Here is a 16,765-nt window from a genome sequence, read left to right as displayed (position 1 = left end):
ACCACACACCCTTTTTGGCACAGCACACGGCTACGGCGTGTGACAGTCCCTTTTCTTGTTGTTGGGAGGTATGGTTATATACAGGGATGTAGCTACCATAGGTGCAGGGGGTGCAGCTGCTATGGGGCCCAGAGTTGAGAGGGGCCACCATCCCTGTCACACTTACATGTGTTATATACAGGGTATAGCTACCATAGGTGCAGGGGTGCTGCTGCTATGGGGCCCAGAGTTGAGAGGGGCCACCATCCCTGTCACAGTTACATGTATTATATACAGGGTATAGTTACCATAGGTGCACAGGGTGCAGCTGCTATGGGGCCCAGAGCTGAGAGGGGCCAGCTTCCCTGTCACAGTTACATGTGTTATATACAGGGTGTAACTACCATAGGTGCAGGGAGTGCTGCTGCTATGGGGCCCAGAGTTGAGAGGGGCCACCTTCCCTGTCACAGTTACATGTGTTATATACAGGGTGTAGCTACCATAGGTGCAGGGGGTGCTGCTGCTATGGGGCCCAGAGCTGAGAGGGGCCACCTTCCCTGTCACAGTTACATGTGTTATATACAGGGTGTAGCTACCATAGGTGCAGTAAGTGCAGCTACTATGGGGCCCAGAGCTGAGAGGGGCCACCTTCCCTGTCACAGTTACATGTGTTATATACAGGGGTGTAGCTACCATAGGTGCAGGGAGTGCAGCTGCTATGGGGCCCAGAGCTGAGAGGGGCCACCATCCCTGTCACAGTTACATGTATTATATACAGGGTATAGTTACCATAGGTGCACAGGGTGCAGCTGCTATGGGGCCCAGGCCTGAGAGGGGCCACCTTCCCTGTCACAGTTACATGTGTTATATAGAGGGGTGCAACTACCATAGGTGCAGGGGGTGCAGCTGCTATGGGGCCCAGAGCTGAGAGGGGCCACCTTCCCTGTCACAGTTACATGTGTTATATAGAGGGGTGTAACTACCATAGGTGTAGGGGGTGCAGCTGCTATGGGGCCCAGAGCTGAGAGGGGCCACCTTCCCTGTCACAGTTACATGTGTTATACACAGGAGCGTAGCTACCATAGGTTCAGGGGGTACAGCTGCTATGGGTCCAGAGCTGAGAGGGGCCACCTTCCCTGTCACAGTTACATGTGTTTTATACAGGGGTGTAGCTACCATAGGTTCAGGGGGTGCAGCCGCTATGGGGCCCAGGCCTGAGAGGGGCCACCTTCCCTGTCACAGTTACATGTGTTATATACAGGGGTGTAGCTACCATAGGTTCAGGGGGTGCAGCCGCTATGGGGCCCTGGCCTGAGAGGAGCCACCTTCCCTGTCACAGTTACATGTGTTATACACAGGAGCATAGCACCATAGGTGCAGCCGCTAGAGGGGTTACTTTCCTATCAAATTAACATGTGCTATATACATTTTTTGGTACTCTTTACTTAGAAGGGCGGCCATCTCGGGCATTGAATGCACTAAAAAATCAGGTGCGATGCGACAGACGAGATGCCCGAGATTTCCCATAGGGAACAATGTTAAATGTCTCAATTGACCCGATTTTCCTGTTCAATGCCTCAATTGACCCAATTTTTCCATAGGAAACAATGTTACATGGGCCACAGAGGCCAAATAGGCACCCTGAAGTGAATAATGGCCACCCGAATTGTTAACGCCACTCCACGATCAACGTCAACCCGAAGCGTGGCGAGCGCAGCGAGCCCGCGAGGGGCGGCGGTACGCGTCCTACGACCTTTTCATACCCCCACTATCCACGTCGGCGTGGAGTTGAGAATAGAAAGTGTGGCGAGCGCAGCGAGCCACAGAGCCCGAAGCGTGGCGAGCGGACGCGGATACCTTCACAGGTATCCGCGTCCCCTCGCGGGCTTCACAGCTGTCCGCGTACGCTCGCCACGCTTCGGGCTCGGTGGCTCACTGCGCTCGCCACACTTTCTATTCTCAACTCCACGCCGACGTGGATAGTGGGGGTATGATAAGGTCGTAGGACGCGTACCGCCGCCCCTCGCGGGTTCGCTGCGCTCGCCACGCATCGGGTTGACGTTGATCGTGGGGTGGCGTTAACAATTCGGGTGGCCATTATACACTTCAGGGTGCCTATTTGGCCTCTGTGGCCCATTTAACATTGTTTCCTATGGAAAAATCGGGTCAATTGAGGCATTGAACAGGAAAATTGGGTCAATTGAGACATTTAACATTGTTCCCTATGGGAAATCTCAGGCATCTCGTTGGTTGATCGCACCCGATTTTTTAGTGCATTCAATGCCCGAGATGCCCGAGATTTTTTACTAACGATGCCCACGATCAAAATCGTGGGCGCCCTTCTAAGTAAAGAGTACCCATTTTTTTGCCATTGGGTGGTACATACAAACTTTTGCTATGGGGCCTTCAAATATCTAATTACACCCCTGCTCTTAGATGTACCTCTACTTGGAGTATGAGGACGGAGAGGGGGGAATCTACGAGCACAGGAACAAGACCAAAGCGGTTTGCAATGCGTATTGGGGGCACGTCATGAATAAACACCCAGTGTGCTAATAATAGTTCTTTATAATGACACGCAGATTATACAATAATGCACAGGACTCGCGCCCTCTCCAGCTCAGCACCCTGCCTCCTCATTGTGTAACACCCCTAGATCTTGGCTCGCACTCCGCTGATACCATTCCAGGGATTCTCTTCACACTGAATTTCTCCAGCACAAAATACATGTTCTAAAAAAGACACGTCCTCCGTCCTGAGCGGCACAAATGAATGTGTCAGTCTCTTCAGAAATAATTTAGCACCTTGAAACATAGCGTTTGAAGACATAAAAGCTTCGCCTGGCACAAGCCTTCTGCCAATTTTCATTTTTGTTGCAACGCCACACACCTTATGCTTTTTGATCTTTGGTTCTGTTCCGTAATAGCTTCCCAGGATTTCATTGTATACGCTTCCAACTTGTCTGCCGAGAAGGGGCCTCGTGTATCCAACAGCCCTGCTCTGAAAGTAGAGCATCCTGGAGTATCCCGAGGCTTCTAACACTGCAGCTACAGGTCGCGACCTCTTGTTCTAAATATGGTTTCCCCTCTGAAATATGCTCTTTCCTTAATCATTAAATCCTTTAAATATGATTCAAACCCATACCAACTGTGCCCCTAACGTACTGCCTTCAACCCCGGTAATTCTGCTTCTTTTATCCGCCAAAGAATAAAGGAAAAGAAGTAGCGCTTACCAATGAGGAATTACAATGTAAAAAACATTTCATGTGCATACATAACAATAAAAATTACATGAACATAATAAACAAACAATAGTAAAAAATAGTATATAAAAAGTCTCATATACGGCCCATTCTATGTGCCACCGTGTGGATAATATTGGTAAGGATCCGCTCCTATTGTGCCGCCTTAATAAAGTCCCAATTGGAACAATGCAGTTCTTAAGAGGGGGGTGAATTGGCTTTCCACTGGATTCAAAAGACGTACTGTAATTGGAGATAGACATATTTACCACTGATTGTCCCCTTGGAGTCTTGTATCCATTTAGGATTGCTGAAAAAGCTGTGATCTCCGTTGGGAGGGGTAGGTGGAACTTTCTCCGCTTTAAGGAATCACGATGTCTGTGGAGAGCGATGTATATTTGTCCCAAATGTGCAATTCTCCAAAAGGTGAGGAGATAAAGACGGCTGGTTGGATCCAAAAGTACACAGTGCAGCGATGGCAATGAGGGGCCTTGAGAGTAGCAGCTTGGAACACGGGCTGTAATTAAAGATGACACAAAGGGGGTGATTCTGATTGGCGAACTCATCCGTAAGTTCGCTCGTTGGTAAAGCTATGTGCATTTTCACTTAAGGGGCTTCTATGCGGGCACCTTTGGAGACTTGCCTAGTCTCTGAGGCGCTAACAAAAGAGGGCATGAAGGGGGACTGGGCATACCCAGGAAAATGCTGGGTTTTCCGAGCACTGGCCGGACACTGGCCTTCTGAGAGTGGGCGGCTGACGTCACCGGGCGTCAGCTGTCCGCCATGTTCTCAGAGCAGGTAGCCGTTAATCTAAGTCACCAGAGATGGGCTGAGATCAGGGAGCAGTTCTGCGGGGACATTCAACGTGTAGCAGGGGGGACGGGCAATAGCACGCCCGGCGGGTGGCGTTACAAGGCCCGCATACTGTAGCAGCGAACTAACGCTGCTTTGAGAGATCACCAGAATCATGCCCGAATTGTATTGATGCTAATTTTTAAATGAATATGCAGATGGAGCAGGCTTTATTGTACTGATCAACACAGCTGGATCATAAGACAGAAGGCCTAATTTAGCAACACTTTCCTACCTGACCCTCTCCTTCAGGGAGAAATTGCTCTGTTCCTGGACTTCCCTGGTAATGTATGATTGCCATCACCTGTGGGGAGCTAGGTCATTGATAAGAAAGGTGTCACCACAGGTGATGGCAATCATACATTACCAGGGAAGTCCAGGAACAGAGCATTTTCTCCCTGAAGGAGAGGGTCAGGTAGGCAAGTATGGAACAAATGTACACTGTGATCAAGTCCAAATCAGGCCCAATGGACTTGTTTCAGTTCTTTAGTTTACAGTAATGCAGTATAGATATCTGCGTTTGTACATAACAAAGAAATATACGCTGGACTTTTCCCCAGGCCTTCTATACAGGCCTTCTATACAATTCCTCTACCTTTAGAAAGTCTCCAGTGTTTTAGGCAAAATATAAAAGGGACATATTTGATTTTTATGATCTGCCCTGACATTACCAGGACACAGTGTAGATGCGTACTGTTTTCAAATTCAATAATTATTTGTTTTATTTAAGTAAAGTTTAAATAAAGTTATTACAGATGTGTCCGCATCTTATTCAAACACAATTGAATGTGTCTTGATGAGGACAGTCCACAAGCAATGACCCAAGATTATCACAGAACTGGAATTTTTCTGCGAGTAGACTTTCTACAAGATCCACGACAAGTCTTCTCCAACCATGTTGCGTGTTGCAGAGCGCGGCCCACTGCGGTTTTTCATGCCAGTGGAGGCTTCCCCAAATGCTAATAATGGGGTTGCCAATTATATTTGGAAGTTTTTTGTTTTGTTTTTACGAACGACAATTCTTTCTTGGTTCCAAAACACTGTGGGAAATGGAAAAACCCATGCAGTTGACTTTTTTGTTTATGCCCAAAATATTATATATATGTGGTCTATTTAGTTTATTGAGTTCAGCACAGTTACGTTATTCTAGATTTTGCTCATGGTAATAAAACAGAGATATTCGAATGGAAACTGAGGACTGCAGAGTTTACATCATCAGCCTTATATTTAAGTCATCTGTTTATAGTTCTATATGAGCAGTTGTCCCAGAACGAAGACACGTTATTCACTATTATTCACTATTATTCATTATTATGTTTCCCAATATTTGTAGGTTGTAGGAGGAAAAATGTCAGAGTCTGGTCACCTCTGCGCGTATATCACCAAAGTGAAGAAAGGGAGCTTAGCGGATACTGTCGGACGCCTACGACCGGGTGAGTATCTTTCTGTTTATTTTTAAGCTTTTGCTGATATGCACGCATGCACACACACACAATGCACACACCCACCCGGGTCTGTTCTATTTATCAGAAGTATAATATATAAGAAGAGAACCAAATAATAGTATTTCACTTCACTTAGGGCTATTTCACATGTTCCGGCTCCTGCCGGGGGGCCAAATCCCACACGGCCAGGAAGCCGTGCAGCACTCAGCAGTTTAGGATGGCCACAGCCTGGCAGCCGTCCCTTCCAGTGGTGGGATACGGCTGCAACCATGGCCGTCCCGTGTGAATGGACACATTAGTGTCCATTAACAACTACTGTGCACGGCACGGCTTTCGGCCGTGCGGGTTCTCGCCGCCCGGCAGGAGCCGGAGTGTGTGAAATAGGCCTTAGAGATGTCACACAGGGGTAGGTAATATTGATGTGGAATATCCAACATCCCAATTTTTCACACATTGGTTCCGCCATAAAATGAGAAAAACATCCCATAGCGTGATACTGTATTTACAGTAATACATCGTAAAAAATAGTGACATTTTCTAAACAATATACTGTATTCCTCTACAACAAAGTACAAAAAAGGGGTGTGCACAGAACACGGTTCCTCCGGTGCTTGGATTAGACAAAGCTGTAGAGGTGGAATTACCAGATGGAACTGTCTGCAAACAGGCTCGAGCCAATAGCCTTGAAAAAGACCCTAAAGCCGGTCGCAACGCTTTGGCGGATACCCTCTGGTGGACTGGTGACATCTGTGGGACATGCATTTGCCAGGGAAAGACTCTATGCTGCAGGTTGCCCGGGCTATTTAAACGAAACCTGTTTGAACTGTTTGCAGACAGTTCCAACGCATCCGGGAATTACACCTCTACAGCTTTGTCTAATCCAAGCACCGGAGGAACTGTGTTCTGTGCACACCCCTTTTTTGTACTTTGTTGTAGAGGAATATATTGTTTAGAAAATATGTCTATTGTTTATGATGTATTAAATACAGTATCACGCTATGGGATGTTTTTCTCATTTTTTGGTGGAACCAATGTGAAAAATTGGGCTGTTGGATATCCCACATAAACCTAGAACCTGGGAGAAGTGAAATACTATTATTTGGTTCGCTGGTGAAGGGTTCTCTTCTTATATATCATACACATTTTTGGGAGCGTTGAGAAACACTCCTGGGTACCCCTCCTGGCTGCATTGTTTTGTGCACTAGAAAATACCCACCCCCTATTTTATACACTATTTATCAGAAGCCAATTAACTTACCACTATGTTTTTGGATTGTGGGTTGGAACCGGAGCCACTTTAGGAAAACCACATAAGCACAAGAGTTCCTTGTATCCATTATAATACATGGGGGGTATTCTGGTTCACTCCTTCTGGCAAATTCCTTCTAAAGCCCTGTACACATGCATCGATTTTTCCAGATTTTCAATTCGATTTTGCTTATGGAAGCAAAATCGAATCCTAAAGAAAATCGAATGGTTTTTGTGTCACTTTCGATATACTGTACATTCGATTCGATTCGATGCGTGCTCCCGTTTTCCCAAAATCGAACAGAAAAATCTACTGTGCAGCCAAGGAAATATCGAATTCGATCTATTCAATCGAATACCTTGAATGTATATCAAATTGGATATCGAATTTGATATCTAAAGCAAAAGTACAGATCTAATGCCAGATCTAATACAAAATTGAATCTAACATCGAATCAAAAGCAAATCCATGTGTGTGTACAGGGCTTTAGATGGACAAAACCATGTGCACTGCAGGTGGGGCTGATATAACATGTGCAGAGAGAGTTAGATTTGGGTGAGTTTTTTTGTTTCTGTGCAAGGAGAATACTGGCTGCTTTATTTTTACACTGCAATATAGATCTCACTTTGAAGTAAAACCCCGCCCCAATCTAACTCTCTCTGCACAAGTTACATCTACCCCACCTGCAGTACACATGGTTTTGTCCATCTAAGAAGGAATTTGCCAGACGAAGTGAACCAGAATTACCCCCATGATCACATTCTGGGAAAGTCATACAACTATTCCGGAAGCAATTATAATACAGCTCTGTTCTGTTTGACATCAGGACGCCAATGAGCCCCTCACTTCATTGCTATTCTCTCCGGAGGTTCTTGGTGTTTAGAGCTGTGGGTTAGAGATGTGTGTATGTCAGTACGAATGAATCACTTTATCGCCCTCTACTAAAGTCATGTCAGTCTCTAACACCGAGGAGTTAAGTCTGTAGAAATGATTAATGTCGCTAATTTGCTTTACCAGTCTTACAGTAATGTGTTAGTCACCAATCTTCTCACCTTTTCTGCGGAGGAATATTTGTTGTGTCTGTGTATGTTTGAGAGATACCATAATGATTTAATTAGCATTTTTAGCAAGGTGTCTAAATATAGCCATATATTTCCATATTTCATCTGCCTTTAATTAGCCCTCTCGGATAATTGGGGGTAAACATCAGCAGAGTGCAGCAGGTGTTAGGTGTTTGTACCACGGTTTTACCTTCATGCTCAGCTTAACAATTCTGGCTTTTAAAATTGTATCACGTTGGGGGAGGGGGGGGGGTTCCCACTGGGATTTTAATGCAGTACTTATTGCATTAATCAGGAGTGACAATGTGTGTGTGTTGGCATCATAATGGGAATCTTAATAGGATGTTGGTTACAGTGGCATAACTAGAAATTATGCGCCCAACTGCCAAAAGAAAAGTTCTGTCCCCCCCCCCCCCCCCCAATTATAAATTTTCACTTAAATGCTTCAAAAACGATTTATTGGTCATTGCCTGGGGTTTCTTGCTCGTTTCCTGGGGTTTCTTGCTCGTTGCCTGGGATTTCTTGCCTGTTACCAGGGGTTTCATGCTTGTTACCCGGGGTTTCATGCTTGTTACCCGGGGTTTCATGCTTGTTACCCGGGGTTTCATGCTTGTTACCATGGTTTTTTTGCTCGTTGCCAGGGTTTTTTTGCTCGTTGCCTGGGGTTTCTTGCTCATTGCCAGGGGTTTCTTGCTTGTTACTAGGGTTTCATGCTTGTTACCAGGGGTTTCATGCTCGTTGCCGTTTCATGCTCATGGTCAGGGGTTTGTGATCATTGCCAAAGGTTTCTTGCTCATTGCCAGGGTTTCCGTTGCTCGTTGCCAGGGGTTTCATGCTCATTGTCAGGGGTTTGTGTTCGTTGCCAAGGGTTTCATGCTCATTGTCAGGGGTTTGGGTTCGTTGCCAAGGGTTTCATGCTCATTGTCAGGGGTTTGGTGATCATTGCCAGGGACTTCACGCTCATTGCCAGGGGTATTATTGGTGCAGGCGCGCCAGGGTTCCAGGCACTTTTTCAGTAAAGCTATCCAGTAGGACCACTAGCAATTGTCTCATCCTAGGTTGCGGCCATTTTTGCAGGGATATATTCAGCAGGTTCCATGCGGACAGCCAGACCACATAGAATCTTCTTAGAACATGTACCCGCTTGGTGCTGGCTCCCACAAGCCACCTCTTGGTCTGTGTTGGCAATGCTTTACTGCTCATTTAAGCGGCAATATACTTGCAATATATCATGTTATCCTGTAGATTGCAGGGGTACTAACTCTATAGTAAGGGACACATAAATGTCACAGCTTTAGGGCTGACAGATTGCACTCAGATGATACATATTGGGGAGATATATAAAGACTTTACCCATCATTTATCATGTACATTCTATAAAATGATAGCTAGAAGTTGAGGGCAAATTCCCCACCTGGCCTCTACAGAAGTTTTGATACCTCTCCCCCATGTATTTCTTAGTGTGCTGAGTTCACTCTATTCAATATATTGTTCATTCAGCCAATGGATCATTATTACAGCGGCCATCTTCTAGTGCAGGGGTGGCCAACCGGTCAGAGGTACAGAGCCGAAAAATATCTGCAGTCAAGCTAAAGAGCCAACAACATGCACGCGCCGAAGACGCGTGAGCCAAAAGAAGGGGCATGATCTATTTGGACCCCTTGGGTGGGTGTGATACACATATGCCTCCAATAGTGCAGTGCCATATATACATATGCCCCCAATAGTGCCAGATACACATTTGCTCCCACCACGGTGCTGGGTATGCCCCCACGGTGCCGGGTATGCCCCCACGGTGCCACATTATACCACACACCGTAATGCCCATTATAGAAAATGCCATAATGCCTGTTACACATAATTTTGTACTTTATAATGCCCGTTAAACATTATTCTGCATGCCGTAATGCCCGTTACACAAGGCCCCGTTCTGCTGATCTCCTGTGTCCCAGGGTGTGTGCAGTGTGTTCTGCGGCTGTGTCCCTGAAGGGGGGGTCTTAAAGGCCTACTGATGCCCCTGTGTGGCCTAGGTGGGTGCGGGGCCAAGATCGGTGGGTTAAGGGGGTGATGGACAGGCGGGTTATCTAGGGTGCATCTACCTTACAGCCCGTGTCAGTTGCCGGCTCCTACCAGTCACGCTCTGCAATCCCAGTCCTGGGTGCTGCTCCCCCGTCTGCCGGTTCAGGCTGTCAATCATCACCGGGTAGTAAGGCTGCGGCCGGATCCTCTTCTCTGCTGCCTGCTGTCTGTCCCAGCGCAGGGGGTAGGCGCCGGACACTTCTTTCAGCAGCTCCTGCAGGGCCAGGTGCCGGGTGTCTGCTGCGGGTCACGCACCTGCACTGCTGGGTCAGGTAGGCGCCCGGCTGCTCCTGCTGCTCCCTACACTGCCGGGTACTTGAGGTTCCGGGAACGGCTCACACTGGGGAGGTTGGCGGCACCTCAGCTCTCCCTCTCAGCACCCGATCCGCCACTCTCCTGCATGAGGTCCTGTCTCTGCCGCTACACGTGACCTCTCCGCACGTCACCTCTCCCCGCGCTCCTGCGCCGCCTATCAGTCTGGGCCCTGGGTCAGGGTCAGGAGGGACGCTGCAGTGGATCTGACAGCGCGCTCCCTCTTCCTGTCCCGCAGCAGCGGGTAATGGAGGGATGGGGGACAGGGACAGACGGTGGCAGCTGAGTAAGAGCAGGAGCCGCACATTAACAGAGGGAGAGCCGCATGGCCACCCCTGTTCTAGTGTGTACACACAATATTCTGTGAACAACACCTTTCACAAATATTTAACATCAGCTGTGCTGCACGAAGATGTAAAACATTGTTCAGATATATAATTCACAACGTACAGCAGGCCTGGCCAATCTATGGCCCTCCAGCTGTTGTGAAACTACAGGTCCCATCATGCCTTGCCTTTGCAAATAGGGAAATCAAAACTATGTCAAGGCATGCTGGGATGTGTAGTTTCACAACAGCTGGAGGGACAGTTTGGCCATGCCTGACGTACAGTATTGCGGGCGCATTCAGAGTTCAAGTAAAGCAAAAAAAAAAAGCACACAACTGGACAAAACCATATTTTTCTGTGCACGGTAAATACTGGCTGCTTTTGCATGTAGCCCACAAATGTTAGAAGACTATATTTATACCCTACAATTTAGATTTCAGTTTGAACACACCTCCCACAAATCTAACTCTCTCTGCACATGTTACGGTTACATCCACCCCACCAGCAGTGCAGCATGGTTTTGCCCGTTTGTGTTTTTGTTTTGTTTGCAACTTTGGATAAGGCCCTGTGTCCAGTCAGACCTAGAACCTATGTATACCGTTTTTTCCCAGCTCCAGTCCTCAATGAACTTTAACAGTGCATGTTTTCCAGATATGGTTCTTTTACCTAATATAATATCTAACACACTTCCAGTTTATTTTAGTAATATTAACACTTTATTTTCCTGCAGGTGATGAAGTGTTGGAATGGAATGGTCGGATTTTGCAAGGCGCCACATTTGAAGAAGTTTACAATATAATTCTGGAGTCCAAACCAGAGGCACAAGTAGAATTAGTGGTCTCCAGACCGATAGGGTACGAGTCTCTTTGTGTATACACAAATTCTGAATGACATGATCTCCCTAAGAGCCAGATGTACTAACCCTTGAAAAGCGATAACATAGAGAGTGATAAAGTTTAAAAGCCAGCTCCTAACTGCCATGTTACAGGCTGTGTTTGAAAAAGGACAGCTACAGATGAAGCCACTGCCATCGAAGCGGCTCCTGGTGTGGTAAGTGCCACCCTGCGCCACGTTTCCAGCAGTGGATGCGCACCAGATATGGGCATCAGCAACAATAAGAAAGGCTGCATCTGTAGGAGCTGATTGGTTGGATGGTCCTGTATCACTATTCACTTTATCACGTTCAAGGCTTAGTACATCGGGCCCTCAGAGTGTCCGTAATACCCCATCCTCAACAGCCTTTTTCCCGGGTTGGCCCCAGCAACGACACGGGTGCAGTGCTGGTGTGAATGGGTCCCGGGCCAAAATCCCAGGAGCAATGCCCTGGAATTTCAACCCTGGTAGTTACCAGGGTTGCTCCCAGGGTGTGGTGCGGTGTGAACAGGTAAGCGACCCATGTCCCGTTTGAAGTATCGAGCAGGCAGCGGTGTCATCTACAAGGGCTGCCTCCACCCCCGCTCCTCGATGACGCAACGTCCCTCTGCCCTGCCCCGGCCCTCCGCCAAGACCCAGCAATAAATGACGGGCCGCTCCTGGAATGGACCTGTGTCCTAATTCTGGGTGCGACCCCGGCATTTGCGGTATGAATGGGGTATTAGGAAACACAATGCGTGATGTGTCCCATCACCAATAATAACCGAATTGCCACACTCTCTTTTGATTATATTTGTATATGAGTGTGCATGTGTGTGTGTGTTCAACTTCAGACCAATCATAACCTACAAAGTACTGAAGCCGGCTATACACCTTAAGATGTATTGTCCAATCTGGCTGGTTGAAACAAAATCTGGTAACTTGTGGGCGCAAATGACAGTTGACCTTTTGCTTTGAGATACTGTAAAACTGACACAAAAAAACGGTCATGCCAGATTAGACATTAAATCTGTTGGTTTATGGACAGCTTTAAGGTGCCCACACACGGATAGATATCGGATCCAATACAATATCTATCCAATTTTCCTTGAAATCCAGAACACCCCTGATCATGGCCACACACAGACCAATTGAGTAAATGATAATAGGGTTTGAATTTGAATAGGGGCAGTAGCTGATTGGCTGAGAGAGCTCTCTGAGCCAATCAGCAGATGCCCTATTCATTTGAATCTCCTGGGGTGGAACGGGAGATGCCGGTGCCGGGACATGGCCACATTGTTCATCTTCCCCCCACACGGAACGATGTGGCCATGATCCTGCATGCTGGGTTATTCATCTTTCCACCCGCTAAAGGGATCAGTAGCCTTGATGAACAACAGTTAGGCACCCGCATCGCATCGTCATCAAACCCACCCAGATATTTTAAAAATATGGTTTAAAACATCTTACCATGTGTGGGCTCCATAAGACTTGTGATTGGACGAGCCATTCCCTTCACCGATATTTAAAGATGTTTCACGTATTAAATTAATTGTTGTCTATGCATATAGTAATGTATTATTTGTTATTTTAATTTTAATTAATAGCTTAACATAATGCGTGCCTTTCAGTTTTACAAACTCTGGTATGTTATGTTAAATTGCAAGATAAACATGAAACCCACTGTGATTATTAACGCTGTCAAATAGATAATTTATTACCACAGCCTGGAATCCCCATTCCTCTATGAACGCCTCTCCGGTGAATGTCTTGTTGTGTGTGAGGGAAACCTGGGGGACAAAACTAATTCTATACATGATTCTGTTCTACTGTATGCGATTCTGTGGTAACTTGTCGTTATCTTATTTCTCTATTGAAATCGATCTTCTTTTACCAGTTATGTTATTGGGAGGTCTTGTACGATGATGTTTGATCATGACAATATGAATTGTGTTGTCTGTAACTTCTCATTTCAGAGATATACCTAGGATACCTGATAGCACACATGCCCCACAGGATTCCAGTAAGTCCTATGGTGTATATTATTGTTGCGCTATGGTTTATCTTCGGCTATAAGTGAACAGTTGGCTTGTTTAAGTCTTAAAGTGCACATTTCAGCTACGACGATGGGGGAAGCAGCCATTTTGTGGACCAAACCAATATTTATGAGACGAATGCCGGCTACATTCACATGAATGTTTAGGCCACAAAATGGCCGCCTTCCATGGGAGAGGTTTGTAACTTATGAAAGTTATGTTGCTAAAACACAAAATCTAATGTTCTACTTGAATTGCAGCATTGCTTAAAAACTTAATTGTACATTGAATTTAAGTGGTTATTAGACATTTCGTATATATGGGGCTTGATGTACGGCACATCGCATTATGGCCCTTATTCTGGTTGACTCGCTCTTGCGTGAATTTGCAATTTTTGCGGAAATTTTGCAGACCGATGTTATGCGCAGCAGCATTTCTGCGCATGTGTATACGCTGCGTACATGCGAACTCAACGTCAATTTGTTCGCCGAGTGCACGCTCCCTGCCTTTCGAGCTGGAGGAAGGAGAGGGGCGCGGGGTGCTGGGCAGGCTCATTAGCATATGTGAACGCCCTGCGTTTCATGGGCGTTGCCATGAAAACGCTGGGCGTACGCATGCTAATGTATTCGTGGCGCACTTGTGGGGGGCGGACAGCTGACATAACCGGATGTCGGCTGCCCGCCCAATTCCCTGGCACATAATGTTAATTTGTGATAGTGTTTTGAATTGAAAAATATCAGTATATGATTTATGGGGATTTATGGTATAGCATTCAAGTTCCAAAGGTCCTGCATCTCCGAAACTCCTAAGCCAGGCATGTCCAAACTATGGCCCTCCAGCTGTTGTGAAACTACAAGTCCCATCATGCCTTGCCACAGTTTTGCATATTAAGGAATGCTAAAACTATGTCAAGGCATGCTGGGATGTGTAGTTTCATAACAGCTGGAGGGCCACAGTTTGGACATGCCTGTCCTTAGCTATTACATGTAGCCCCTGGTTTCATTAACTGTAGTTTATTTTTTTAACTGCTCTCAAAATGTATTCATTTTTTTTTTGTCGTTAAAAGGTTCTAGTTCATTTGAATCACAGAAAATGGATCGCCCCTCCATATCTGTTACATCCCCTATGAGTCCTGGAATGTTACGTGATGTTCCCCAGTTTCTGTCTGGACAACTTTCAGTACGTACAACTCTAGTTTCCTTATTGCAGTCTCTTGTGTTCCGCATTGCCGTCTTGCCTGCTAAGATCACAGTCTCCTACGTGCGGTAAACACTAGCGCAGTCCGGACTCTACTTCTCACAGTATAGCTGTCCATGAGAATGTTAGTGCACACTCACCACTCACATGACTAGTATCTTGTGTGAAATCATTATGAGATGGTCACTGTGTGCAAAGATTATAAGTTAATATGAAGAAACCTGGTACAGACCAAGCCTAGAACCCACTGACTGTTACGCGTCACCCTGCCATTGTGTTCTTGAAATAAATTTGTAGGGTGCAAGTTACTCTTTAGTACATACATTACTTACTACTGTTGTAAATCTGATCATTTACAGATTTACGTGTTATCACACTGTCCAAGAGATCTGTTTCTGTAATACACAAGCCACATAGTTTAATCATTTACACTATCTAACCAGAACATTTAGGCTTCCATCCTACCACTCTGATTACGGTAGGCCTCAGATGAATTGTACAGCGAGTTAGAGGATGTTACAAGATCATATGGGAGCCTCGGCCAGTCCTTTGTAAGGAATCAATCTCCTGTTCATCTTCCTAAGGGGGTATTCAATGCGTGCCAATATTTCCAACAGTTGAGAATATTGGCACAATGCGACAAAAGCTATTGAATCTCCGACTGTCGGGAAATGTTCAGACGGTCGGAAACCTCACCGATCCACATGAATTTTGTTGCCATCCTGGGGAAAATCCAACTGTTAGACTTATGCCAGCTGCTATGGGTATACTGTGTAATAAATCATTGTTGAGCTATTGTCCATATTTGCACCTGAATGTAATGCTAGTTAAAGAGAATTTTACCAGAGGGGAGGGGAGGAATTTCTTAATCAGTCCTCATTTCCTTTACTCCTTTTTTTTTTAATTTCTAAAAAAAAATTAAAAAGCCCGCTAACAAATACAAATTCAAATTTAAATTAAAATCTTTAGATTAATGCTGAAATGGCAAAAATTGTTTGCACAGTTGATGAGTAGTGTGTAGTAGCGACATCATGAAGCATAGTGTGTAGTGGGAATTACAGTAGCGATAGCAGGTGAAAACAAAGTAGTGTATAATAGCAATAACAGGTGATTACTAGTGTGTATTAGTGATAACAGGTGATTAATAGTGTGTAGTAGTGATAAGTGATTAATAGTGTGTATAAGTGATAGCAGGTGATTAATAGTGTGTATTAGTGATAATAGATGATTAATAGTGTGTATTAGTGATAATAGGTGATTAGTAGTGTGTATTAGTGATAATAAGTGATAAATAGTGTGTATTAATGATAACGTGATTAATAGTGTGTATTAGTGATACCAGGTGATTAATAGTGTGTATTAGTGATAATAGGTGATTAATAGTGTGTATTAGTGATAATAGGTGATTAATAGTGTATATTAGTGATTATAGGTGATTAATAGTGTGTAGTAGTGATAACAGGTGATGTATAGCGTGTATCAGTGATAATAGGTGATTAATAGTGTGTATTAGTGTTAATAGGTGATTAATAGTGTGTAGTAGTGATAATAGGTGATTAGTAGTGTGCATTAGTGATAATAGGTGATTAATAGTGTATATTAGTGATAACAGGTGATTAATAGTGTGTATTAGTGATACCAGGTGATTAATAGTGTGTATTAGTGATAATAGATGATTAATAGTGTGTAGTAGTGATAGCAGATGATAAGTAGTGTCTAATAGTGAAAAGAGGTGAAAAGTAGTGTGTATTAGTGATAACAGGTGATTAATAGTGTGTATTAGTGATAATAGGTGATTAATAGCTTGTAGTAGTGATAGCACGTGATAAGTAGTATATAATAGTCAAAAGTAGTGTGTATTAGTGATAAAGGGGATAAGTAGTACAGTATGTAGTACATAGATATAGTAGTGTCACTGTGTATTAGCTGATAGATAGTGTGTAATATTGATAACAAATGTTATGTAGTAGTGATAGCAGATAAGTAGTGTGTCATAGTTATAACGTGATTGTAGTATGTAGTAGTGATAACAAGTGATAAGTAGTGTGTAATAGTGATAACAGGTGATTAGTAATGTGTAGTAGTGGTAACAGGTGATTTGTAGTGATATCAGGTGATAAGTGCTTTGTAATTGTG

General features: G+C 45.0%; 1 protein-coding gene across 48 annotated transcripts in view; it reads left to right on the top strand.

The window, feature by feature from the left end:
- RIMS2 (regulating synaptic membrane exocytosis 2) overlaps positions 1-16,765 on the top strand; it is a 558,076-nt gene that overhangs the window by 323,569 nt on the left and 217,742 nt on the right. For all 48 annotated transcript variants that reach the window (XM_083186888.1, XM_083186889.1, XM_083186886.1 and 45 more), the window contains 4 exons: positions 5,406-5,505; positions 11,275-11,398; positions 13,373-13,419; positions 14,499-14,611. In XM_083186888.1, the coding sequence (XP_083043014.1) occupies positions 5,406-5,505; positions 11,275-11,398; positions 13,373-13,419; positions 14,499-14,611 (384 nt within the window). The remainder of the gene's footprint in view (positions 1-5,405; positions 5,506-11,274; positions 11,399-13,372; positions 13,420-14,498; positions 14,612-16,765) is intronic.

The sequence above is a fragment of the Crinia signifera genome, chromosome 5 (genome assembly GCF_055691185.1).
Source record: "Crinia signifera chromosome 5, ASM5569118v1, whole genome shotgun sequence".
Taxonomy (NCBI): domain Eukaryota; kingdom Metazoa; phylum Chordata; class Amphibia; order Anura; family Myobatrachidae; genus Crinia; species Crinia signifera.
The sequence above is the reverse complement of the archived record's forward strand: the minus strand, read 5'-3'. Positions and strand labels throughout refer to the sequence as shown.